Source organism: Maylandia zebra, linkage group LG1 (genome assembly GCF_041146795.1).
Source record: "Maylandia zebra isolate NMK-2024a linkage group LG1, Mzebra_GT3a, whole genome shotgun sequence".
In the NCBI taxonomy this organism is placed as follows: domain Eukaryota; kingdom Metazoa; phylum Chordata; class Actinopteri; order Cichliformes; family Cichlidae; genus Maylandia; species Maylandia zebra.
In genome coordinates this window covers 24,270,424-24,297,512 of record NC_135167.1, presented here as the reverse complement: position 1 = coordinate 24,297,512, position 27,089 = coordinate 24,270,424, and the positions used below count along the sequence as shown (strand labels likewise).

Below are 27,089 nucleotides of genomic sequence, written 5' to 3'. Positions count from 1 at the left end.
TAGGCATAAACTGATAATAGCTGCAGTCTAACACAATTAGCAATCCTGTAATAATTCATCAGGGTTATTGTGTTTAAGGTTTATTTATTTATTTTTAAATTAACACCTATTTGAGAGGTGTTAATTTAGCTGCACAGAGACCGCACTTCCTGGTGCAACACTGGTTCTTATATTTGACATCTTAAGTTATTACATGTAACAAGTGAAATGTGAATTGGATGTAATTATTTCATAAAGTCACAACCTTTAACTTAAATGAGACCATGCTTAATTTTTAAGAAAATCAGAGAAACGAACTCACATTTGTGATGTTGTGTTGTTAGTCACAGTTAACTCAACACACAACTCAATCTGCAAAATATAACCACATTTGCAAGGATGTAAATTACAGAAGAACACAATGATTTGCAAATCTTGTGAACTGACAATAATCAAAGGAAAACAAATATAAATGTTTAAGATGAGACATCTTAACACATCATGAAAAATATTAGCTAATTATGAACAACACATCTTTAAAAAATTGGGGCGTAGGGAAGCAAAATGCTGGAAAAGAAAGTGATACTAAAAAGAAGCACCTGCAAAAACATTTTGCAACTAACTACAGTTAATAGGCAGAAGTCAGAAACATGATCGGGTTTAAAAAGAGGATCTTAGAGAGTTTCTCAGGAGTAAAGATGGGCAGGAGTTCATTAACCTGCATTTATCTAGAAATTGTAGAACAATAAAAAAAAAACCAACTTAAAATTGTCAAAAATATTTCACCATCTACAGCACAGAAAAGCTTCAGAGGATTATGGGAGTCAGGAGAAATCTCTGTGCGCAAGAGACAAGGCCAGAATCAGTATTGGAAGCCTGAGATTTTAAAGCCTTCAGGCCACACTGCATTAAAAACAGGAATGAGCTTATTTAAACTGGGCATGGAAATTCATGCATGGGCTCATAAACTCTTCCAGAAATTGTTGCCTGCAATGCTGTATAGTGCCATCCACAAATGCAGGTTAAAGCTCTATCATGCAAAGAAGAAACAACACTTGAATGCGATCTGGAAACACTATTAACTCCATCATCTTCTCAAAGCTTATTTAAACTGAACTGGACTGAGGCAAAAACTGTTCTGTGGTCCGACGAACTGAAATTTCAAATTGTTTCTGGAAAACATGGACGCCAATGTCCTGCAGACCAAAGAGGAGAGGAACCATCTGACTTGTTATTTGGAAAGGCACCATCGAGGCTCTTTATAGTTCAAGGTAAAGCCCTGTATATTTATTATTAGCCACCAAGCAAAGGTTCCAGTGCCTATATTCACCTTGAAAGTCTGACCTAATCCTACGCTGAGAGGACTGTTTGTCATCATTAATAATCAATGAATTATCCTCTTCACATAGGTCAAATTTGTAGTGCCTCCACAAACGTCTGCCTTAACTGGTAGCTTGTAGAGAGGGACCGATAACCTCAACAACAAACTACCAGGTGTGATGATGCAACATTAAGATGGATAAAATGCTTTAATTTTAATGTAAACAGTTTAATTTTTAAAAAACTGGAAATGAGCTTAAAGAGTTAAATATAACTATACTTTAACATTAGGATCTCAGGGTGATTTTTTCAAAACTACTACTAACAATAATGCCACATCAACATCACAAGGTTACACCAAATGTCAAACAGGACCTCTATTCCATTAAATCGTTTATACAAACAAAGCTTAATTCCAGTCTGCCTTCCTCTGGTTTTGCTGAATCCTGGAAGTGGTGTCAAGTGGCTGATGAGCATTCGGCGCATGCAGCAAGCAGGGCAAACTCCAGCAATGCATGTTAATTCAGGTCCAGTAATTTTAATTAGGGCTTTCACAGGTCAGATCCACCAGCTTCAATTCCAAATTTCAGCCACAGAACTGTCTGTAGATATGAGCAGTACAACCTTCTTAAACAGTTTTTGTTTGTTGTGTTGAGTTTGTTGTCTCAGCATATCACATGCATATAGCCCTGAAATATGATCAGCGCTATAAGTAAGTGCCAATATTTCTGCTAATATGTGCCTGCTTGTCACGATGAAGTGCTGTATACAGACGGGAAGCAGACTTATAGCTCACCGAAGCACAGATTAAACAAAGGGACCGGCCCCTGCTTCCTCCCTGCCTTTTCTGTTAACAAGTGTTATACCCTTCCCAAGCACACACATGCACCATTAACAAAGCCAATCTTAATCGATTTCACAAAAAACCCCCACTGTGATTCACCATGAGTCACTCTGTTTGAGAAGAAAGCATCAATCGCAATCAAAACACACAGCACCAGTTTGTCCCTCATTCCAAATGACTCACACAACAAGCAATTTTATGAGAAATAAATAAGAAAAACCAACAAAGTAATACACGAATGTCTTTTAAAAAAAGAGCCCGTATGAACACTACATGGTAAAACAGTGAAATCAGAGAAAATTGACTACATGACTGTTAAAGATCCCTTTTAATAAAAGAGGATGCTGAGGCACTCCTCTGCTTTCACTTTGCAGCAGCAGTGTCCCTTTATCAGATGCCCAATACGACACATTCATATTGGGCTTTGCAAGATGATCTCATGGTCTGTTTGGGCTCATGTTGATTTATAAGCCCGGAATGTGCTTTAACTAGTTTCAATAGAACTAAAATCAATACAGATTTTCAGAGCGAGCCTGTGTCAAAAGCTAAAATTGAGATAATGTGTTTGCACACTGTAGATGCAGTGAGACGTCTGCACTATAGAGACAATCTAGAAATCCTTAAAATACCACCTTAAAATATCAAAAAGGAAACAGTAATCAGTCCGGCTCACACAAAGTCACACATGATGATTTCCTGGATGTTCAAAGTTAAATATAATACCTTCTTCGTCTTCAGAGCACATGTTCTCAACCAGTTCCTTAATTTAGTACAGTTTGAGTTGTATGGGCACACAATCATACCCCAAAATGCGAAAGTTTTAGTTATTTCACCTGAGAGTTTTTCTTAATTTTCCAAGGGTTCACTCATTTAAAAAAAACACGATATCATTTACTTCTATGCACCAACCCAAATTAGGCAATATGAATGCAAATGTGTGCAAATGTTGTGGTGTTCTGGCTTCCGTCGCCGGGCTTCCCTTAATCAAAACTGATCAACACAACACACGCACAGGTTTGCATGTAATTATCATTATTGCTTATTTTGTCATAAATATTTAACTTTAGAAAACAATCATTTACAACAGGTTTCAAGCCTATGGGCTCCATGCAAACACCGCCTACAAATATTTATTAGGGCTATTTAATAATTCATTTAATTGAATGAATTAGGCATGGTAAATTGAATGTAGCAGTCAGAGTTAATGCTTTGCATTGTTTTTGTTTTTTTTTACTGATAGTGATAATGAAGCTTATGCAGAAGTTCAATGAGTAAGACCTGTGTTTGCTCCTCTGCCTGGATTCCTGGCCGCCCGGACCTCCGGTCTATTATTTAAATCACTTCTGCCTCACTTCTGTCGTCATCACCGTGGCCCAACCATTTTTTCTTCAGTGAGAACTGAGCCTTAGTTTTGCATGCTTTAAATCTATTCTCATTCTGCCTCTCACTCTCTCAGCCTGCCTCCTCCCCATCTCCACCTCATCCTGGTCATTCATCCAAGTTCCCATCTGCTTGATAACCACCACCACCAGCATCTAGATTCTTGGGGGTCCTGTCCTACTTCCTACCACTGTTGGAACCTGTCAAATTCATCTGAGCCTAATCGCTAAAATGTTTATGACTCAAACACTGTACTTCGATGAATCATCTTGTTCTTTCAAATGGTCATTCCTTATTGAATTACCAGTCAAAAAACTGATTGGCACTAGGGTCCCGAGTAAATGGCCAGAGCAAAAACAAAAATCTTTGGAGTCACTGACAATCAGAACCTATGGCTTGAATAGTGAAGATGCTTGGATACTAGCCAAGGTATGGACAGGCCAACTGGCTCAAGCTATGGCAAGAATTCAACAATTCCACATAGAGATATCTAAGAGCTCAACATCCTATAATGGAGAATTTTAAACATGTTTTGAAGTCGGACCTTGAGAGGGGAACAGAAAGCAGAGGAGAGTCCATCCTTGCTGCTGCAGGACTAAGAGGGCCTAGAAGCATCTGTGTTGTTCATTTTTTAATTTAAACAGAAAGAACAGTTACTACAAACAGATGTCAGGTTGTGTGGAACTGAAGCCTCTGATCAGTAGTGCTTCTTTATGGAAACAGGATTCTAGCAAGATGAGAAGAGCAGCAGTTTTCAGGAATTTAAGACAAGAATTCTCCTTCAGATGTCATCTAAACTTTTAATGCAGCATCTACCTGAAGTGCTGTGCCATCAGAGTTGAAACAACCCTGTATTACCTTACGGCTGTAAACCCAAGGACTTTGATGAATTTAGTATAAATATGGATTTCAGACATAGCTCATCATTAGATGTTTAAAATGTTCCCGTGGCTGTTAAAGTCAGGTCATTTCTAAATAAGCTAAACATCCCAGTTACCAGTGCTGTGACTTTCACAACAGGTGAACTTGTTAATGTAATATTTTGATCCTCTTCCTGATTATGTATACAGCTAATTACACAATTAGCAGAGGCTCTGTATGCGTAATGAAATCTCCCACACATCTGTTAATTCCTGCAACAGGCAGCAAGCGATAGTTAGCATGCAGTTTGCAACTTATCCCCATGACAACAGCTTTATGCAGTAGCTGTTGTCATTTTCAACAGCCCTGTGCGCGTGTTTATGTACACTTGTTATTTCTGTAATTATATGTGCAATAATTCTCTTACACAAAAATGCTCAGCTTACTTTGTATTAACTGTAACATCTGTTAGATCTTATTGTTGACGTAAATGTTCTCAAACATTTACAGTGGGGCAAAAAAGTATTTAGTCAGCCACCGATTGTGCAAGTTCCCCCACTTAAAATGATGACAGAGGTCAGTAATTTGCACCAGAGGTACACTTCAACTGTGAGAGACAGAATGTGAAAAAAAAATCCATGAATCCACATGGTAGGATTTGTAAAGAATTTATTTGTAAATTAGGGTGGAAAATAAGTATTTGGTCACCTCAAACAAGGAAAATCTCTGGCTCTCACAGACCTGTAACGTCTTCTGTAAGAAGCTTTTCTGTCCCCCACTCGTTACCTGTATGAATGGCACCTGTTTGAACTCATCATCTGTATAAAGACACCTGTCCACAGCCTCAAACAGTCAGACTCCAAACTCCGCCATGGCCAAGACCAAAGAGCTTTCGAAGGACACCAGGAAAAGTGTTGTAGACCTGCACCAGACTGGGAAGAGTGAATCTACAATAGGCAAGCAGCTTGGTGTGAAAAAAATCAACTGTGGGAGCAATCATCAGAAAATGGAAGACATACAAGACCACTGATAATCTCCCTCGATCTGGGGCTCCACGCAAGATCTCATCCCGTGAGGTCAAAATGATGATGAGAACGGTGAGCAAAGATCCCAGAACCACACGGGGGGACCTGGTGAATGACCTGCAGAGAGCTGGGACCAAAGTAACAAAGGTCACCATCAGTAACACACTACAACGGCAGGGAATCAAATCCCGCAGTGCCAGACGTGTTCCGCTGCTGAAGCCAGTGCATGTCCAGGCCCGTCTGAAGTTTGCCAGAGAGCACATGGATGATACAGCAGAGGATTGGGAGAATGTCATGTGGTCAGATGAAACCAAAGTAGAACTTTTTGGTATAAACTCAACTCGTCGTGTTTGGAGGAAGAAGAATACTGAGTTGCATCCCAAGAACACCATACCTACTGTGAAGCATGGGGGTGGAAACATCATGCTATGGGGCTGTTTTTCTGCCAAGGGGACAGGACGACTGATCCGTGTTAAGGACAGAATGAATGGGGCCATGTATCGTGAGATTTTGAGCCAAAACCTCCTTCCATCAGTGAGAACTTTGAAGATGAAACGAGGCTGGGTCTTCCAACATGACAATGATCCAAAACACACCGCCCGGGCAACAAAGGAGTGGCTCCGTAAGAAGCATTTGAAAGTCCTGGAGTGGCCTAGCCAGTCTCCAGACCTCAACCCCATAGAAAATCTGTGGCGGGAGTTGAAAGTCCGTGTTGCTCGGCGACAGCCCCAAAACATCACTGCTCTCGAGAAGATCTGCATGGAGGAATGGGCCAAAATACCAGCTACTGTGTGTGCAAACCTGGTAAAGACCTATAGTAAACGTTTGACCTCTGTTATTGCCAACAAAGGTTATGTTACAAAGTATTGAGTTGTATTTTTGTTATTGACCAAATACTTATTTTCCACCCTGATTTACGAATAAATTCTTTACAAATCCTACCATGTGGATTCATGGATTTTTTTTTCACATTCTGTCTCTCACAGTTGAAGTGTACCTCTGGTGCAAATTACTGACCTCTGTCATCATTTTAAGTGGGGGAACTTGCACAATCGGTGGCTGACTAAATACTTTTTTGCCCCACTGTATCTTCAGTGGGAGAAAATACACAAGACAACTTATATAATCCATATGGATGCACATTTTTCTTTTTTTTTAAAGAAACATTGTGGGTGGCTGCTTTAACAGCTGTAAATATAAAAGTATTGAAATTTCATAGCAGGAAAAAGTCCAGGGAGAAAACCCTGGTGTGTCTAAACAATTAAAGCCATAGCAGATGCAGCAGCAGGAGATTACAGACTAAACGGGCTTGTTCCACCACAATAATACCGGATACGTGTTTACTATACAAGACCAGTATAGTATGATATAACACTAAAACAACCCAGATTACATAAATACTTTAAAATAAATAATTTGTTAATTTGTTTTAATGAAGTAAATACGTCTCAATATTACCTGACTCCATAAATCTCATACTGACTACTTTAATATAAAACTTTAATGTAACCTATTTCTAGGTATATTTGTGATATTTATACTGGAAAGAGCTTAATTCATGTTACTGTGAAACAGAAAAAACAGACCTCAAATGACGCAGATACTGAGCAGCTTTAGTACAGCACATTCATGTTAAACAAACCGTGACCTGACTAATGTAAGCACAGATGGAAGTTTCATACACAGCTGGTTTTGTGTCCCATCCCAAGGGTAAACCTACCATTTGGGGGAGGGGGCTTTATAAACAGATGCTTCTCTGTAACATAAAGTTACTACACTAACTTCATGGAATAAATTAGTTCAAATCTCTTGCATATTTTAAACTCTCGAGGCAGGAAACGTTAAATAAAAGCAAACACGTTGATGTAGGGGGGGAAAGCCCCTTTATCAATGCACTTCCCGCAGAAACTAAGATTAATAAAAAGGAATGAATTTATAATGCGGATTATGCTGGTGCTGACTGATCATCGGGGAAAGCCGGCTCAGCTGTTAAACACCTTGGTTCAAGAGAGGGCGCCTTGATCATTTAAATCATCTATTGGAATTATTCTTATAACGGTTCATGCACGAACCAGAATCTTAAAATCATGTCTCACCTTATTTGTTTATATTTTGTATAAAAAAATGAGAAATATGTGCAGCGGTACTGAAACATATGCAAACATAAATGGAAATGCAGCATTTCAAACTGTTCTAACAAGACTGAAAGTCATTATTTGGCAAGACCGCATTTATTCTTCAATACACCCTGAACTCACTCAAACAAACTTTCTTTTAATTTCTGTAAGCAGCCTTCAGGAATAGTTCTCCAGGCTTCTTGAAGGACTTATTTGGATGTTGGCTGCCTTTTTGTTCTGTTCTCTAGCAAGATGATCCCACACTGCTTCAATGATGTTGAGGTCCCTGCTCTGGAGAGACCTGGAGAACCACTACACACCATGCCGAGATATTCCACGAGTTTACCTAATAGCACTTAGAGGCTTAGGGACTAGTTTATGCCTGTCATACTGTGCTATATTTAAATGTTGCATTTTTTCAAGATTAAAAAAAACCCTATGTGCCTAAAGTTACAATTTAAAACTGAGTCTTTGGAAATGTTCTGCTATGTGTAGATGCAAAACTGGTTCACCCTTGAGTTAGATAACTTTTATATGTTTCATGACTCATAAGTGAGTATTGAGTAGCTTCACAAAGAAAAAGAAAAACTTCCTCTAAAAACGGTCAGGTACAAGGACTGGACTGAAAATGAATAAAAAAGCAGGCCATGTCCAAAGAAAAACTTTGAAAGACCTTCAGAAAGTTTGGGCAACTGTTGTTTAAAACCACACCAAGTCTGGATCACTGGAAGCAAAAGAGAGCTGTATACTAGCCTAAAAAGCTATTGTAATGTCATACTTTAACAACTACAAGTACATAAAACAGCCTGTTTGCAGTGGGGCACAAATTTAGAGCGAGATTTAACACACACCCACAAAAAGCCACCATCTAGCTTTAACTGACCAGTTATTAACAAATATCATTGTATCAGTACTTAAACACTATGAACACATTCAGCAAAGAAAATTTGAATCATCTTAGAGTAAACTTCAATCACCAATAAAAAGCATCACATAAAAAGAACAGATACTGCTGGAAAGAATGTGTGCATTGACCAATCTTCACCAAAAATGTGTTATGTAACCTTGATAAATATGCAAAGATATCCTGCAGGATCACTTAAAGTCCTGGAGTTTCTAGGTCACATGGACACCACCAGGAACCGGCTAATGGTATTGTGGCTTGAACCCGTCTGCACCGGGGGATTTAAATTATATAAAGCATAGCAAAGATGGGCTTTGAAAAAGTCGGGAAATCTCCAAAGAGAACCAACACAAATGGTCACTTCCTTGTTATGCTCACAGCAATTGGGTTAGCTTACTTCAAACACAATGGCCCTGCATTTTGTGATTCAGTTCTTTGAATAATGCTCTAAATAGGATTTTCTTGGCCACACTGGTTTATTTCAGTTTGCCTGCCAGCCTATGTAGATGAGTTAAGCTCACAAGGCTCTGCAGTGCTAAATCAAGGTAAACACCTTCTACCTTTAGGCAGGAGTGATAACCACACAATGTCAAGGGAAACAGTAGTGGGCTAAACAGCCTGATGATGAGAAGAGATGCTAGAGCCGAGGCAGATTCCAATAAATGCTGCACCTTTCTGGCGGCATATACACACAAACTGCTCAGAGGGTAAAGCAGCCAGGTTTAGCTGAGCAGTCTGGGCCCAAATTTAGCTCGAGATGGGAAATTCTCATTTACACTGAAACTGAAGATGAAAACAAGAAAGGTTGAGCTTTCTTCATTACTGTGGCGAGATAGTGAATAAATGATGTATGATAGATCACTGTTTACCTCATGGACATTTCGCTTCTTTGACGGCACTGGCCATGAATAATGGGAGGACAGATGTTAGATTACAAGGAAATTTTCCATCACTGTTAAACGACAGAGTATAGTGACTAGTTAATTAATCAGCAGACTGAAAGTGTACAGTATACTTTATGTATATGTAGCAGCATGCTGAATAAGCTGGTTTGTCCATATCCATTTAGATCATATGCAAGGGAGAGATATCAAGAGTTGGACAATGTCTCATCAGTATCACGTATTATCAATTATTGTGTGTTTTTATATCACATTAACTAATCCAAATAACACTAGCATGCCAGACTGACATTTGTTTTTGTCCAAGGAATGCAATCTTGTGATGGCATGCACACATGGGAGGTGAGCTTGATGAAGGATACAGCATGACAAAGAGGCAGAGAAGGAGACAACAGGTTTTATTGTGATTTCCCTCCAGTAAAAAATGCAAAGAACATTGTTGTCAGCTATAAACTTTGTGCCAGCAGCAAAATGTGTTCAACCATGAAAAATACAGCATCAAATGTATTGAAGCATTTGATATAACAGCACACGAGCAATATAGAAAACAAAACCACAGTGGTGATGGAAAGGAGGCCTGGATTTTAAAGCCATGCACACTGATGGGTAAACAAAGGAAAGAATCAGAAGAAGCTTGTTGGTGGTTTGCCATTATGCCATTTGGATGATTAACAATAAAATTGGTTAAAAGGGTCTGGATCTCTCTCTCTCTCTCTCTCTCTCTCTCTCTCTTTATCTATCTATCTATCTATCTTACATCTATCTTTCTATCTAGATCATTCATTCATTCATTGTTGAATTGTGGGAAACCTAATATAGTGTTATCCCTGCTTTAAAAATCAGGAATACCAGAAGTAGAAGCAGCCTGTTAACTAAGCACAGCTGTTGTTGTTTGTTTTTTCATTTTGCATTTCTTGTAAGAACTATATTTTTGAAAATGTCACACATTTCACCAATTTTTGCTTGTCTCAGACAGATTTATGAACTCTGAAACAAAGTCCACATATGTCTCATGTCTGGATTTGAAAGAGTGCCACTGATCTCATTCTAGTTCTTGGGTGAAACTTGAAATCTGACAGAAGATTTCACGCCATCTATGTCAAAGAATTTTAAACTCTGCTGGTTTTGTCAGTAGAAAATCATACGGTGCTCTTGCACTGCAGTGAAAGATTTGTAAGGAGCTCCGAGAATAGAGAGCAGAGAAAGCCCAGAAGAGCTTGCAAATAACCCAGGCAGAGTAGCTGGAAACCAGCAAACAACAAAACATCACCATGGTTTTGTAATTTACTGGAGTATCTCCCTGCAGCACACACCATACTGTGCACATTTCCCAACCAGCTGTCCACCACAATAGGTGTCTAGCTTCGTTCTTTCCTCTTTCGGCGGCAGAACAAGCGCACTGACAGAGAGTCCTGCGAGCTAGTCGTTCTTTCAATATTATAGTGAAATATATTTTTACTCATTTGTGTGTTTCTGTGAAAATGGGAACATTAAAAAGCGCAAAACCACCACAGTGGAAGAAAATATTTCACCGCTTAATACACGATCAGTGATGCATCATTTAGTGTGCGCTCTGCTAAGTTGGCAAAGTGAAAAAGTATTGGAAAAAAAGACTGCTTATTGTGAAGAATGCAGACATCCTTCGGCAATTGCTCAATTGGGCTTAGCATAAGAACGAAGCAAGACATAAAACTAAAAGGATACATGAAATGAAAGAGAAAGCTATACCAAATTAAGCGTGTTGAAGCAAAGGAACTGGTGCAATGGAAAACAAAGTAATGAAGCTGACTTTAAACAGAAAGGAGTTAGAAGGTGGCCACATTGATCTGTTGTGTCTGTCCATGTTCATTAATTCTAATTCATTTTGTGAGACAGGTTTCTGTTGAGCGAGCATGGCTGATTACACATCAGTCACTGTCAGATTTTCATCACTTTTGACAGACAGAATTACCTCTGGACAGTTAAATTCATTGCCCTCTACATAGTCATAGAGGGTAGTCCTGAGACAACCAGTTCATACCATCCCATTATTGTAAATTCTTTGTTAATAATAAGTATTATATGAAGATTTAAAATAGGCCTGGTGAGGTGCTGGACTGGCTAAAAGTTTTCCATCTCAGTCTTTAGTTTAATTTAAACTGAGGAGTGTGTTCTGTACGTGAAAACAGACCCACTAAGACAGAAAATCTTCTGCACTTGTGTGGTTTCACCCCATGTACAAAATAGAGATGAATTATCAGTGAATTTTACTTTTTATCTCTCAGATCCTTTGAGTTAATAACATGTGTGACCATCTGTGTGAAAAAATGCATTAACCCTTGTGTGGTGCTCGTATTTTTGTTACTCAGCCAGTGTTCATGGGTCTGGTGGACCCGCTAGAGTTTTGGCTTTCCAAATTAACACTATCAAACAATTTTATGTTAAATTACTCAACAGATGTTTACTTCATCCCAATTACAAGACATATGAACAGCAAACATGGTTAATTTTTTCCCTTTACCTTTGTTAGATCACATTTATGAATTAATGTGCTTCTCGTTTTTCTTTTATATAAAATGTTATAAATAAATCAGTTATAATCAAGTGGAGTGAGTGGAAAGACACAACACATTTACACGTGAAAAAATAATTAATTGTTTAATTTTTCTTTTGAAAAAAACTGAACACGGGTCTCACAGACCCGAACACCATACAAGGGTTAAGTGAACTCAGATTAACTCAAGATATCACCCTACAGACTACAGACATGGATACATAATGTCTCCCTTTAAACACACGTATAGAGAGAATCACACGCTCTTAAGTGGCTAAACTATAGCGCTTTCTGTTCTATTTAAAAAAAGAAACTGAGTCAAGACACTGCTGAGATTCTTTTCCCCAGATTTTTGTCAGCATAATCTAAAATAGAGTTTAGAAACCCCAAAAGCACTCAAGCCCTTTGGTTGTTACTGCTTCTAAAACATTAGCTCAGCATGCCCAGTTTTCCGAATTAGCATGCCAGTGAGATTAACTGGTCTTAACACTTGTTCTTTTTTGCCTGCTGATCTGCACAGGCTATTAAAGAGAAAAACTGTAGAGAACAGATCTGCATTACATGCCACAATTTCATTAGGGCTGTAACTCGATCCATTTTATGGCATGACTCATGGATTTACCCAATTTGGCTCTGCTACCATCGGTCATAATTGGCAGTTGTGTCTACAATTGCACTGGGCGGAGTGATTTCTATATGACTGATTATTCTGGCAGAAAGAAACTTTCATGTGGGAATAGTGATGCCGGCTGCCATTCAGAAGCTGAGGGATGCTCAGATCGACTCTTTTCATGCATTCAAATTGACAGTGTGTTCAGCTAAATCTCTATAAATCCCTCCATTCTTTCAGTATACTGTGGCTATGTAACAGTTGCACAATAAAGTACATATAGGTTGATGCCTTTCAGCACTGGATTACCATGATTGATTAAGAAATAAAACAGTGATCATTTATTTAACACTTTTTCCTTCCTGAGAAAAATGCCATTTGCCAGATCGTTTCCTGGCCCTGGCACTCTGCTAAAAGAATGTGAAATGGAGCATGGAGAAAGGCCTGGCCACTGCTAATGACTGATTTACTTTCTTTTCAACTGCATCCCCATTTCAACAGTGCACAACAATAAACAACCCATTAGGGAGACTCAAAATAGTTAGAATTTAGTCGAATAAATCAACAACTGAATCATCTAACATCCATCATTGTTTTCTATTTTTTTTTTTTGTTGAATGGAGGCACCGACATTAATGCCGGGTCAGCAATGCTAAGCAGACAGAGAACAAAGTAATTTCTGTCAGAACTGTGCTATCAGACATCTGTCAAAATAAAAACAGAATAAAAATACTACAAATGCAAGGAACACACCATCAGCATCCTCTTAAATCTGAACATGGAACACATGGTTGATGATATGCTCAAATACTGCTGTGTATACTGAACAAAAGGCTTTAGTGCAACACTAAATGAAGAGGAGTCGGCTGAATGGCAAGAACAACATCCAGGCTATCAACACCTTCACTCTGCCGGTGGTCAGGTATCCTGCTTGGATAATACGCTTGCCAAAGAAGAAGACAGAAGCCACTGATATCAAGAAGAGGAAACTCCTTACAATGCATGAAGGTTTCAACCAAATCCAGCACCCTGAGACTGTATGCTAAGCGGAAGGAAGCCGAGGTCTAGTGAGTGTCAGTACCAAAGTCCAGGATTAGACAACGAACATCCACGAGTACATCAGGAAGATAGGGACAACTGACCATGTGTTTAGTGAATACCTAACGCAGCAGAAACCCAAGAAAGACGAGGAGCGAGAGGAGGAACCGTCATGGAAGGACAGGCCCTTGCACGGTGGTCCTGGGGTCTATCACACCAGGCAAGACCCCAGGTGCAGGCTGTGTAAAGATGCCCCTGATACAATCCAACACATAACAGCATGGTGCAAGATGCTAGCAGGCAGGGCATATATGGAACGCCATAACCAAGTGGCCAGCATAGTTTACAGGATCCTGTGAGACTTCCAGATACAGACGGACAAACTGGTGATGGCTAACCAACTGGAGATAGTAGTAGACAAGCAGAGGAAGACGGCCATAGTGATAGATGTAGCGATAATGAATGACAGCAACATCAAGAAGAACAGTGGTCCTAGTGGTATTCGGAGCACTCAGTAAAGTGACCTCCAAGCTAGGCGAGTGGCTCCAGCAGATCCCAGGAACAACATCTGAGCTCATCCAAGGTCCCTCAAGCTCTCAGGCAGAGGACCCAATATATATAAGCAAGACGGTGAAGCTGCCCTTGCTCAGTGTGAGAGGAGACCTTCTTTGAATTACAAAGAGTTCATTCAGTTCCAGTAATGAATGAGTCATACAGGAAGACATATTTCACTGAAAGCACGCTATGGCCACACCATTCATATATATCATGCATTGTCAGTAAATTAGGATTCAGTTAAACCCCAATTAAGCTTCAAAGAAAAAAAAAAAGAACACGCTAGCCATCAGCTCAAAAAGGCAGTGTTTTTACCAGTAGCTGTATTTGTATATGTAAGCCAGGACAGATGTGTGCTCAGCTGTTAGGACTTTGACAGTCTGAACCACCGAGTTAGGCTTTCAGCTTAAAATCATTCAGAGTGAGGCAGATGAGATAGTGGAGTACTCAATATATATCGTAGCACTAATTCAGCATTTATAATGCCTTGGGCCTTAACGTCAATATTTTAGTTCTTTAGTGTTTTGGTCTGAGTTTGTAAAGCTCACAGCTTTTACTTCAAATACCACAGACAATTGAAGAAAGACTGCGCCACTAAACTGCACCTTTTGACCATTCCTTGACTTGAATGTGTGCTGAAGTCAGTCCCAGACACTGATTATGTAATCAGCAGCTGCTTTTACAAATCAGACGGTAATCACATCCAGAGTGTGAGAGAGAAGCGAAAAAAGGACTCAGACATTTCACCTTCCAATCGAAAGCACAAAGACCTTCAAATGCTGAATGTTTGAAGACTTCAAGAGTTTGAAGACTTTTGGAAGACATTACCATCACAATTATTTAGAAAGAGTTTACGTATTCTTTCTGATTACTCTGGTTTTCTCCTACAGTCCAAAGGCATGCTTGTTAGTTAATTAGTGATTCTAAATTGGCCACAGGTCTGTCTCTTTGTGCCCTGCGATAGAACAGAGACCTGTCGGGAGTGCACGCCGCCTGTCACCCTGTGACAGCCAAGGGATAAATAATTAATTCATTACAATCAATGCCTTTCATGCAGTACAGTGTGCACACTAGGGTTGTCATGATACTAGAATTTCAAACTCAGTACCGATCCCCAGAAAAATACTTGCTACGCCAAACCATTTTTCACAATGGAGGAAAAAAAATGATAAAATTGACAGACATATTTTAAAGAATGCATATTTCCTGTGGTTCTTGGCACTATATTTCATTGCTAATTAAATGAGGTTATCAAGGAACTTTACACTGTTTCTGTGTAGATGCTGGTAGACTGCTCTCACCTTCAATCTGCATTATTAGTAAATCAGGACTTTAAGGGAAATATATCACTTTCTATAGACAAATAACTACATTATCCCGTTATGTGAATATTAATATTACAGACCAGTAGAACTGATAACATTTACTGCCGAGCTCCAAGATTAATGTTGTTATGTTATTATTAGCCATTGCCGCTAGCTGCCACCTCAACAATAACAGGAGGGGAAGGATAATGTGGGTGATATTTCCATCGGCTAGCTGCAATCTGTGTGTGTGTGAGACAGGTAAGCATTCAAAATAACTCAAATACTTCAACATTGTCTCAAAATTCTTGATAAAGACTGAAATGTCAGCCTTTAAGCTTCGCCAAGCTTGTTCTATTCAGGTGTTTAGCTGCTAGCGTTATGAGGGGCTCTGTGAAGATGGCACTGTTAATATTGCAAATGAGTATCTGATCCAATAGTAATATTTAGCATCAATTAGTATCCAAGGATCAGTTTTTTGACAACTCTACGCGGCACTAATGCTGCCTTCTGTACTGAAAAAAAAAAAAATCAAGTATTGTTACCTTTCCAGAATTTTGTTACCAAAAGGTGCTATAAGACATACCTAATACATGCATTTTTAACTTCTATATGTAAGTGCTAAAAAAACACAAAGAATATTAAACTTGAACTTATGTAACAGACTGAGTCACTGTTTGCTACAGCAGCTAGACTAAGTACTATACAGTAGCTGTAGCTGTAGCTGCGTATATCAACAATTTTGCAGTTCTTTAAGTCTTTCAGATTTTCCTGGATGATATATGATAGACTCAATTAATTTGCTCAGCTTGTCTACACCTATACAAGGAATACAAAAAGTCATGCACAACACAAGCAAAAACAATGGGGAATACTCATGCATAAAAGGGTCGCAACAGGGTTAATGTGAATAAAACCTACAATACAAACAAATAATTTAAAGCCTCAGATCAAGCAGAGCAGCAGTAGAAACACAATATAGGAAACCCAAAGAGAAAGCCATCCAACGCTGTAGGGCAAGTTCTGACAGCTGAACCATCTTTCTGCCAATGTAACCCATGTTAGACCAAATGTGAGGCAGAAAAACACAGTTGTAAATATTGGTTTCAGCTGTTCATAGTTTCAGTGTAGTTACCAAGTTACCAAGAAACAAAAATACTAAGTAAAAATAAAGCAGACATGCCACAAACAAGCAATCAATATCAGTTCTAAATAATGTGGCAAAGTGAAGCACTATTGGCAGGTTGATTAAAACACCACGAGACACATGACATTGTGAATGTAAGAGGAGGAATGGAAAGCTTACACTGTGTTGCATTGTCCTCCAGACAGCCCTCTGAGAGCAGCAGAGAAATGAAGAAGAAAGAGATTTAATTGGACATCAGAGAAATAGAGAGACTGAGAGAGAGAATAGGGCCAAAATAATGACTAGTTAGTGAAGCAAAAAGTTAAATGATAAATGGTGCTGCTAAAATATTCTATTCACCAGCCTATGAGATTGAGTACCTCAAACCATTTTATTCACAATACATTTTCCAGTGTGAAATCAGCTGCTATCAAGTCTGATCAATGCACAGATCACCACCTGCATACAAACAGCAGCCTAATGTGGGAACGCAGGCTGAAGTGGTCTAATGACAGTGGTTGTTTCAAGCAATGCAATACAATCAGTTTAGCAAAGTACGCCAACTTTTTAATACTTCAGTGTTTCACATGTATTTGTACTGTAAGTATTACACATAACACACCTAATAAATTTACACAGTGAGATGCAAGTACATTGAAGAACGGGTTAGATATGTTTTCCTGAGCTACCCAGTTCCCACTTCTTGGAACAACTTTTCAAATCTTTTGCAAGCAGCAGGCTGGAGTGCATGTAAGCATACATTATTAAAGATAGTGAAACCAGTGGGTTTTCTCTAAATGCACTTTTGCCTTTTAGATTTTTCCCACACATTTTAATGTGCATGTTATGAATCAGAAAAAAGTGGATTTGGTTCTAATTTTCAAATGAGGCCTGAGTGTAAAGATACGGAGTGTTCAAGAATAACACTTTAAAGGTTCTGGACATCTTTTATACAGTCACTGTGGTATTCCTAACAATTACAGCTATTTTTGGAGTAAAGACTACTTATGGAGACTCTCTGCTGCCTGTAATCACGTCTCTGCTCCTTCCTTTTTTCCATTTTAATCCCATGGAACAACTTGCACAGTTGAAGATTATAAAATGTACCTTTTATTTTAAAAGACAATACTGTGTTTAATAAACGGATTTACTTGTTGGAGTGAGGATTACATAAAAAAAAAAATCGTCTAAATGGATTGGCGAGAGGAAAAATTCACAGCATAAGGAGCTATTTTCTAGCCTGTGTGAGTGCACACTTCAGCTGATATTCTGTTAGTATTACTTCACAATTGTCTTTTAACTGAATTTACTTAAAGCAGTAACTGTTGAGAAACATAACATATTCATTAAAGATTTGGTAGAAGGCCATATCGTGTTAAACAGCAGGAATAGTAACAATTTCAGACTTTTATGAGTAAAAAACAATAAAATATATCCACTCATTAGGTACACCTTTTCAACTTGTGTTAAAGAATAACACAACTATCTAATCAGAAGGTCACAAAGCAACAATGCAATGCATTTAGGGATATACAGATGAGTCCAACTGAGCATCAGAATTGGGAAGAAATGTGTTTTGAACGTGGCATGGTTGCTGGTGCCAGACAGGCTAGTCTGAGTATTTCAGAAACTGCTCATCTCCTGGGATCCCCCCCTCCCCAGAACTATCTCTATAGTTTACAGACAACAGTCAAAAACGAGAAAATATCCAGTAAGATGCAGTTCTATGCCTTGTTGATGCCAGAGGTCAGAGTAGAGTGGCTAGACTGCTTCAAGTTGATAGGAAGGCAACAGCAACTCGAATAAATACTCGTTACAGCCAACGTATGGAGAAAGGTGTCTCTGAATGCACAACACATCAAACCTACAGCAGCAGAAAACCACACCTGGTGCCACAGAAGACTGGAAAAATGCCACCTGGTCTGATGAGTCTCCATTTCTGCTGAGACGTTCAGACGGCAGGGCCAGAATTTGGTGTAAACAACATGAAGGAGGATTGTTCCTTAGCATGTCTATCTCTTTATGGCCACAGTGCTTTATGTTAGGCATGCCTACTCATGCAAGTGTGTCATATCCATAAGAATAAGTCAGCTTGACATGAAACACACACAGCTTAGTTAATATCAGGTGCATCGCTTTTGCTGCTACATGACAGCAGCACATATTTTGTAGCAACAGGGGAAAAGATGAGGAGTCGTGGGCTGTGAGGCCCGGTTTAACATCGTATCAACTTATGGGCTTCTGCGCAGCTCTATAGCGAAGCTTGACGTTGACAGCCTCCTACACAATGTGCCTCAGTAGCATCAGGGGGCTCCGCAGACCTTTTTTGTAGCCTCAATTAATGTCTTAGCATTTTTTCATCATTCTGACGTTTGGTGGGTGGATGTTGAATCTTTTGTACGCTGTTGTTCAAGATGGCGCCGAGTATGGCAGCCTCGTCGCGAGCTCCCCCAAGCAACGGCTTTCTTCTGTGTTTAATTTTACTTTTCCTTTATTTTTTCACGAGCAGCACTTGTCTCCTTGTGTACGACCGACAAACCTTACTGGACATAAAAGACGGTCTTTCTTATAACTTTCCGGAGTTCAAGTTTTGCAACACGGACGCTCCGTTTGCAGACCCCCCATTCATCTCACCTGAGACGCCTTTGTTCTCTGGCCCTGGAGGCCGCAAACGCCGACGCAGAGGGAGAAGATCTGGCGTTCTGGTTCGACTGAGACGGCGCACTTACAGACCACCGTTACCCAGTTTATTACTGGCTAATATGCAGTCTCTGGAGAACAAGCTGTGCGAGCTTCGGGCACGGATCTCATTCCAGCGAGAGATGCGGGACTGCTGCGTGATCTGCCTCACAGAAACCTGGCTATCGGACAAAGTACCGGACTCCGCAATACAACTGCCGGGGTTCTCTGTGCACTGCGCGGACAGGTCACAGGATCTTACTGGGAAAAGCAGAGGCGGTGGTGTGTGTTTCATGATCAACAACAGCTGGTGTGATTATGCGAACGTGCACCCGGTCAAATCCTTCTGCTCACCGGACCTGGAGTACCTGATGATTAAGTGCCGGCCATTCTGGCTACCGAGGGAATTTACAGCAGTGATTATTACGGCTGTTTACATTCCCCCACAAGCCGACACTGACCGTGCACTCAGGGAACTGTACAGCGCGATCAGCAGCGAGGAAACCGCACACCCAGAGGCAGCGTTTATCACAGCCGGAGACTTTAATAAGGGAAACCTGAAGAAAGTCTCACCAAAACTCCATCAACACATCCTTTTCAACACACGTGGAAACCGGCTACTCGACCACTGTTACACCTCTTTCCGGGATGCGTACAAAGCCCTCCCCCGCGCCCCATTCGGCCAATCAGATCACTGCTCCATCCTGCTCCTGCCCGCCTACAGGCAGAAGCTGAAACAGGAAGCTCCAACCCGGAGGGCGGTGCACTGTTGGACGGACCAATCGGAGTCTGCGCTGCGGGACTGTTTTGATCACGCGGACTGGGAAATGTTTCACGTGGCCGCCAGAGACATTGATGAATACACAGACTCAGTCTGTGGATTTATCAGGAAATGCGTGGAAGATGTCGTCCCATCCAGAACAGTCAAATCCTTCCCAAATCAAAAACCCTGGATTAACGGAGATGTTCGCGCGGCACTGGCGGCACGGAACACCGCCTTTGCCTCCGCGAACACATCGGACTACAAACACGCACATTACCAACTCCGGAAGACGATCAAAGCAGCCAAACGTGAGTACAGGGACAGGGTGGAGCAACAGTTTGACAACCCTCGGAGTATGTGGCAGGGACTAAACACGATCACAGACTTTAGAGGGAAAACCAGCACACCGCAGACCACGGCCTCTCTGTGTGAGGATCTAAACGTATTCTACGCTAGATTCGACACAGCGAACACCATGAGACCGGACAGTGTGCGCACCGCGGATGACGTCAGTGCGCACACTGTGTCTGAGGAGGATGTGCGGAAGTGCTTCAGGAAGGTGAACGCACGCAAAGCTACTGGTCCGGACGGGATTCCCGGCCGCGTCCTCAGGTCATGCGCGGCTCAGCTGGCTGGAGTGTTCACGCACATCTTCAACCTTTCCCTCTCTCTGTCTGTAGTCCCAGCCTGCTTCAAAATGGCCACCATCGTCCCTGTACCCAAATCCTCCACCATCTCCTCATTGAACGACTGGCGACCTGTAGCCCTGACCCCCATCGTAAGCAAATGCTTCGAGAAGCTGGTCAGGGACTTCATCTGCTCTGCACTACCCGACTCACTGGACCCTCTACAGTTTGCATACCGCCACAACAGGTCCACTGATGATGCCATAGCCCTGACACTACACACTGCCCTGTCACACCTGGAGAAGAGAGACACGTATGTGAGGATGCTGTTTGTAGATTACAGCTCAGCATTCAATACCATCGTTCCCTCGAAGCTGGACAGGAAACTGCAGGATCTAGGACTGAGCAGCTCCCTCTGCAGCTGGATCCTTAGCTTCCTGTCTGACAGACGCCAGGTGGTCAGACTGGGCAGCATCACCTCATCCCCCATCACACTGAACACTGGTGCTCCACAGGGGTGTGTACTGAGCCCTCTCCTGTACTCACTCTACACCTACGACTGCACAGCCACTAACAGCTCCAACATCATTGTGAAGTTTGCGGACGACACTACAGTGGTGGGTCTTATCACCAACGGTGATGAGACGGCTTACAGGGAGGAGGTCAGCGCCCTGACCCACTGGTGTCAAGACAACCATCTCACACTCAACGTCGCAAAGACAAAGGAGTTGATAGTGGACTTCCGGAGGTGCAGAGAAGTACACACCCCCATCACCATCAACGGCGCTGCTGTGGCGAGAGTGAGCAGCTTCCGGTTCCTTGGAGTACATCTGGCTGAGGATCTTACGTGGTCAGTACACACAAACAAAACAGTGAAGAAGGCGCAGCAGCGCCTCTTCTTTCTCAGGAGACTGAAAAGATTCGGCATGAGCCCCCGCATCCTCAGGACCTTCTATCACTGTGCCATTGAGAGCATCCTCACTGGATGCATCACCACCTGGTATGGCAACAGCACCGCCTACAACTGCAAAGCTCTCCAGCGAGTAGTGCGGTGCTCTGTACGGATAATTGGAGGTGAGCTTCCCTCCCTCCAAGACATCTACAGGAAGCGGTGCCTGAGGAAAGCGGGGAGGATCATCAAGGACTCCAGTCACCCCAGCCATAAACTGTTCAGACTGCTTCCATCAGGAAGGAGGTTCTGCAGCATCCGGTCCCGAACCAGCAGACTGAGAGACAGCTTTTTCCATCAGGCCATCAGACTGCTGAACACGTCATAGACACCTCAGCTTCACTACTGGAACTTTAACATTATGCACTCCATACTGTACAGTAATGCCACTGTTTTGCACATGTCTCAACTCTGTATATTTTTATATATTTTATTATTATTATTATTATTATTTTTATTTTTTTTTTATTTTTTTACTATTTAATTTGTAAAAATGTGTATACACACACACACACACACACACACACACACACACACACACACACACACACACGTAGGAAAATATTTAGTATACACATCCAGAAATGCATACACTATTATATATTGTACATATATTTATTAGTTTCAGGTTGGCCATTCTTGTATTTTGCTCGTTTGTGTTGTTGTGTTTGCACATCTCTGTTGCTTGTGGGGCTCGCACACAAGAATTTCACTCGCATGTGCTGTGCCAGTGTGCCTGCACATGTGATGTGACAATAAAAGTGATTTGATTTGATTTGATTTTGAACATTTTGCACATTTTGGGATAAGGCTTGGGCTTTACCCTTCTCTCATGCTCACGAGGAATATGTATTAAACAACATGTCCAGCTTGTGTTGAAAAAGCGTGTGCTGTTGTGATTTTTCTCTGTAACCATCAGCAGTGAGTGAAAGAACAGAAATATTTTAAGTCCGAGTACAGCAGCAGTGGAAGTCACACAGCACCTGGGGGCTATATGGACTATATGAACAAGCCTCTATTTTTTCTGGCCTTTTGACATGAGCCCCAGTAAGTCGACCTTAAACTCAGCATGCCACCACCGAGTCTGCCTCTGCCAATAAAATTTCAAAAACACTCCACTTCTGTACAGTGGAAATCAGTTGAGCTTTTGAAAAATGTGAGAAAGGAAGCGTGTTCTGCATCCTTTGTTGGCAGAATCCTGACTTCTTTACTGGAAATCATCATGCATTAGCACCGCATGAGTTAGGCTTTAAAGTCAAGGCTTTGTATTCGAGGTTTGCTTTAGGAATGGATCAGTTCTTCCACATAAATTATTTCATCTTTCAGTCATCTCTGGAGCTGTTTATATCACAAAGGTAATTATTATTTCATTTAATTTTTATAACTGCATTTTTCAATCCAGGTTTACAGTACTGGCGAAATTATCTAGTCTCGGTGCATACCAGTCTATCCAGGCTTGTTCCAGCTGCAGTGGTTGGCCTCTCCTCAGGGGTGTAGGGCCTGAAACGCCCACTGAACACATCTGAGATGCCCCGCACAGACCTGCCTATTCCTGATGGCTTTGGTTGGCCACACCCTTGAAAGACCTAAAAACAGAAGAGAGGTACACAAAGTTACCGCAGAGAAAAGGCAGACGCCAGGGAAAAGAGGATAAACTGCCCAGTTTTGTAATAATAATGCAATATTTCCCCATAATAATGACAGCGAACTTTGCAGTGATAAATAATTTAGTTGTCAGCATTCAGAGGATGCACAAAACTGCACTGAGCCAGGGCTGAGTCTGTTACTTTGTAGATTACACATCCATTTTGATCCCACAAAACTTGTACTTTGCTCTACCACTGATATTTCTCCCTCTGTCAATTTGCTCTCAGCACCATTTCTGCTCTGTGATTTGAGACAGCCAAACTGTAGAGAGCCGTCCTGGAACCAATACTGTCTATCAGTGATGAGTCTCTTTTTAAATGAAGTGTGATATTGTTGGGAGAAAAGGAATTAACCCTTGATATGTTGTTACTCAGTCGTCCTAGCGAGATATAAAATTAAGAAAATCTGACATCTGACCAGGATTCTGTGTCGCATCCTTGTTTTGCATCCACGTTATCACAAACTACAACTGAAATGAAGCTGTCAGCGTACAGAAGAGATAAAAGTAATAGGCTAATTTTATTCTAAACTGCAAATAGGAAAACTTTTGGGAGAGGAAAATGCAGAATTGTAGCATTTTGTAATATTTAGTGTTACATGGCTGAGCGATACAGAGAAAGTAACTACCCGGGAACAATGTAAACCCGCACACACATTGGCTTTTTTAAAAGGAAAGTTCTTAAATTTAACAAACAAAAGTTCAGTTGTTTATGCTTTGAGAAGTGCAGATTCACCACTGGAATCTCGCATTAATCAGTGTGTGGCTCATAGAGGTTCATATGAACAGCAGATTGCTTTAAAGGCCCAAACAAGACACCTCCAAACAGCACAGCTCATTAGCATTCATCCCTGGCACGTTTACTGGCCCCTGGCTCAGTAGTGATGGAGCACCCTAATGTATTAGATGGCTGTCATGACAAGAGACTGCTTTTTTCTAATATTTAGCAATTCTTCACCATGATTACGCTTCCAATATCTTGTACATCGCACAAGCAAAATGTTTTTCAACAGGTTTGAGGAGCAGTAAACGAAGAACAAGACAACTCAGGGAAATGGTCAAAATGTGAAAGATTATAATCTGACACCAATCTGTCAGCCAAGCACAGCCTCAGAGAAGTGAGACGTCAAGCGCATTGACAAGGGGTTAAGTTGGACATTGACAGCTGTTTGATATGGGAGACAATGTGACGGCTAATTCACAGTGACTTTTGTAACTCTGGCATGGAGATGGGCCACACGTAACCATCAGAATAACAATGATGAAGTGAAAAAGCTGCCTTTTGACAAGAAAGGCAGTGAAAAACCATCCACTGTGTGATAATATCCTAATTGTGCCACTTCATATTTAAAATGTGCCAAAGACCAATTTACAATATGAAGTCTAAAGAGGACAAAGACAGAATTAGCAGCGAAAACGTTAATATGTCCTGTCCCAAATTTTAGATATGCGAATACAATTGTGATGTTTAGGAGACTGTGTTATGTGTAAAAGCTTGTCACAGGGTTCCAAATATATGTTGCATTTACATTGCACAGATTGACATATTTCTGCTGAATCATGCAGATTCATATGAATAACAAAATAAAAAGGGACAATGAGATGAGAAGTTGAGGACTGCTAATATAGTCCAGTTATTATGCTCATTATTTCCTGGATGAGATATTAGACAAGGGAATTTTTTATGTTGCTTGTGGTTTTACACTACTTAAAAATGTACACACTGTTTATCAGGTCAGATATTGTGTGTGTGTGAACACTGTTTTCAGCACAAATTCAACAAAGTCAGCACAGCTTCTTCAGGATACAGTACCTTGGCTGACACTTGCATGCTGTTGTCCTGCATAGTCATGATAGCGTCAGAGATCTTGATGTCAATTGGTTGTATAACTGCTTCAATATTGGAGGGGCCTTCCAGCCTGTCTGCCACCAGCAGCATGGCATCTGTCAAAACACAGAGGACACATGTCAGTTTAGAAATATTTAACACAAATGGATTGGTTCTCCATTATGAGTGAGTATCAGTATGTTAACATTGCATTTGAGTATTATCAGCTTTCAGCACAAAACCCTCAAAGTATTAAGCTCTGCGACTGCAACACTGATTTAAACAACAGGGCAAACAACTGTCTCGAGATTGTCTTGACAACCAAAAATTACAATTTCCATTGTTTTTGTAGGTTGAAATAGTACATCAGGTAGAAAATAAGTAAAACTACTTGCAAATGAATCAGCCTTTTCATGTTCAGCGACATGCGATACAGTTCAGTAGGAAATATTAAAGTCAGAAGTTTTTTTTGTAGAGGAAAGAGGGAAGCATCATCATGGCAACTATGACAACAACGTTTAAAAAGACTGGCAAAGATTTTTACCCAAACAATGATGTTTTTTGATGCCTGACCTTAACCAACTAGCTTTACTTCTCACATATGAATCAAACTTGGTGTAAAAGTCAAAAGAGTTTAATCCAGCACTGCCAAACCAACATCTAAATGTTGACTTTTAATTATAGATTTTTTTTTCCACTTTTTAATTCAATTCATTCAATTTTATTTATATAGCGCCAAATCACAACAACAGTCAGTTCAAGGTGGTTTATATTGTAAGGTTTAGACCTATGAGACCCTACGAGCAAGCGCTGGGCGACAGTGGAAAGGAAAAACTCCCTTTTAACAGGAAGAAGCCTCCAGCAGAACCAGGGAGGAGCAACCATCTGCCACGACTTTAATCTAGTTTTATGACTAAAAAAGGATGAAAATATAGTAATGACATATACAGCAAAGTAAATAACATATAATTTAAAAAAACAAAACCAAACCCACACATATTCACAAACACTGGCAGGCTCTGTGCCTGTTTTTTCCCCCAGAAAAACATCATACGACATAGGGTATGATCATGAATTTTAAGCAAAAACAAAATACTCAGCTGCCAAAACATGCCGCTTGTCTTAATTTAATTGCTGCATCTTCTTTTCTTTAAATGTGTCAGAATATTTTCAGTGAATAACATCTCTTGAGACTCCGGTGGCTACTGAATGATGCACCAGGAATGATTAATGAACTGATTACCAATCATCTTGGGACCTAAGCCAACACATTCTTCTTCAGTGGATTGTCTCTTTTTAAACAACATGACATCTTGATTCATGGATCCAAACAGTTCCACTTTAGTCTCGTCACTCTGTTAACAGAATCCTTCAATCTACAGGCTGATCTGTTACTTTCGTCCACATTTAAGTCAGCTTGTGTTTTGTTTTACTCGGTAAAATTGTGCAGCAAAAGTGCCGTCATGAAGTCCCTGCTTGCAAACAAAACAAAGAGTCTTAAGGCACTTTAGCAGTGTTTTGATTCTCGCGTGTTTCGCTGTGAAGACAGATACTCTGCTACATCTGGTAGATGTTCACAGTTTTGATTTCCCATGTGAATTTTGTAGCCTGCTCTCTTTTCCAGCAACACACCTATAAATCATCGGTGTCATGGCTTGTGTTACTTAAGTGTCTGTGTTTGTATTTTATTTCAAAACCCCGATGAAACCTTCCAGCTGAAAAATATAGCTATGTAATATTTCCTTGACAAAGTCCTTGCTTGTTTAGTGTTCTTCTTATACTCTGCAGATTCTTTGTTCTTGCTTTCATTAAGTCTTTGGCAGTCGTGTTTATCCAGGGAGGTTTCCTGCTGTACAGTGACTTTAGTATCATGCTGCCAAAACTGTATCTTGGAATTTGAAGTCTTTGAGCAATCTTTAAAAAAAAAATGGTTTAGTTAAATAATTTCTTATCTTAGCTTTTGAGACAGCACCTTTATCTTATCCAGGTTTGCTGCAGAGCTTGGACACCTGCATAGGTGAGAATAATGCCTGTACCACAGGTCGGTCTAGAGTTCCCAGAAGCTTAATTATCTTTTGACAGCCCTATATTACAATTTTTC

The 27,089-nt window shown here is 40.5% G+C and overlaps 1 protein-coding gene across 3 annotated transcripts in view; it reads right to left on the bottom strand.

Moving 5' to 3' along the window:
• Nucleotides 1–27,089, bottom strand: part of gpc6a (glypican 6a) — a 162,076-nt gene that overhangs the window by 20,797 nt on the left and 114,190 nt on the right. For 2 of the 3 annotated variants that reach the window (XM_004543317.5, XM_004543319.5), the window contains exons 5-7: nt 24,974–25,104; nt 22,958–23,101; nt 16,679–16,708 (exon numbers count right to left, since the gene is read on the bottom strand). In XM_004543317.5, the coding sequence (XP_004543374.2) occupies nt 16,679–16,708; nt 22,958–23,101; nt 24,974–25,104 (305 nt within the window). The remainder of the gene's footprint in view (nt 1–16,678; nt 16,709–22,957; nt 23,102–24,973; nt 25,105–27,089) is intronic. The other variant, XM_004543318.5, reaches the window with a different exon arrangement.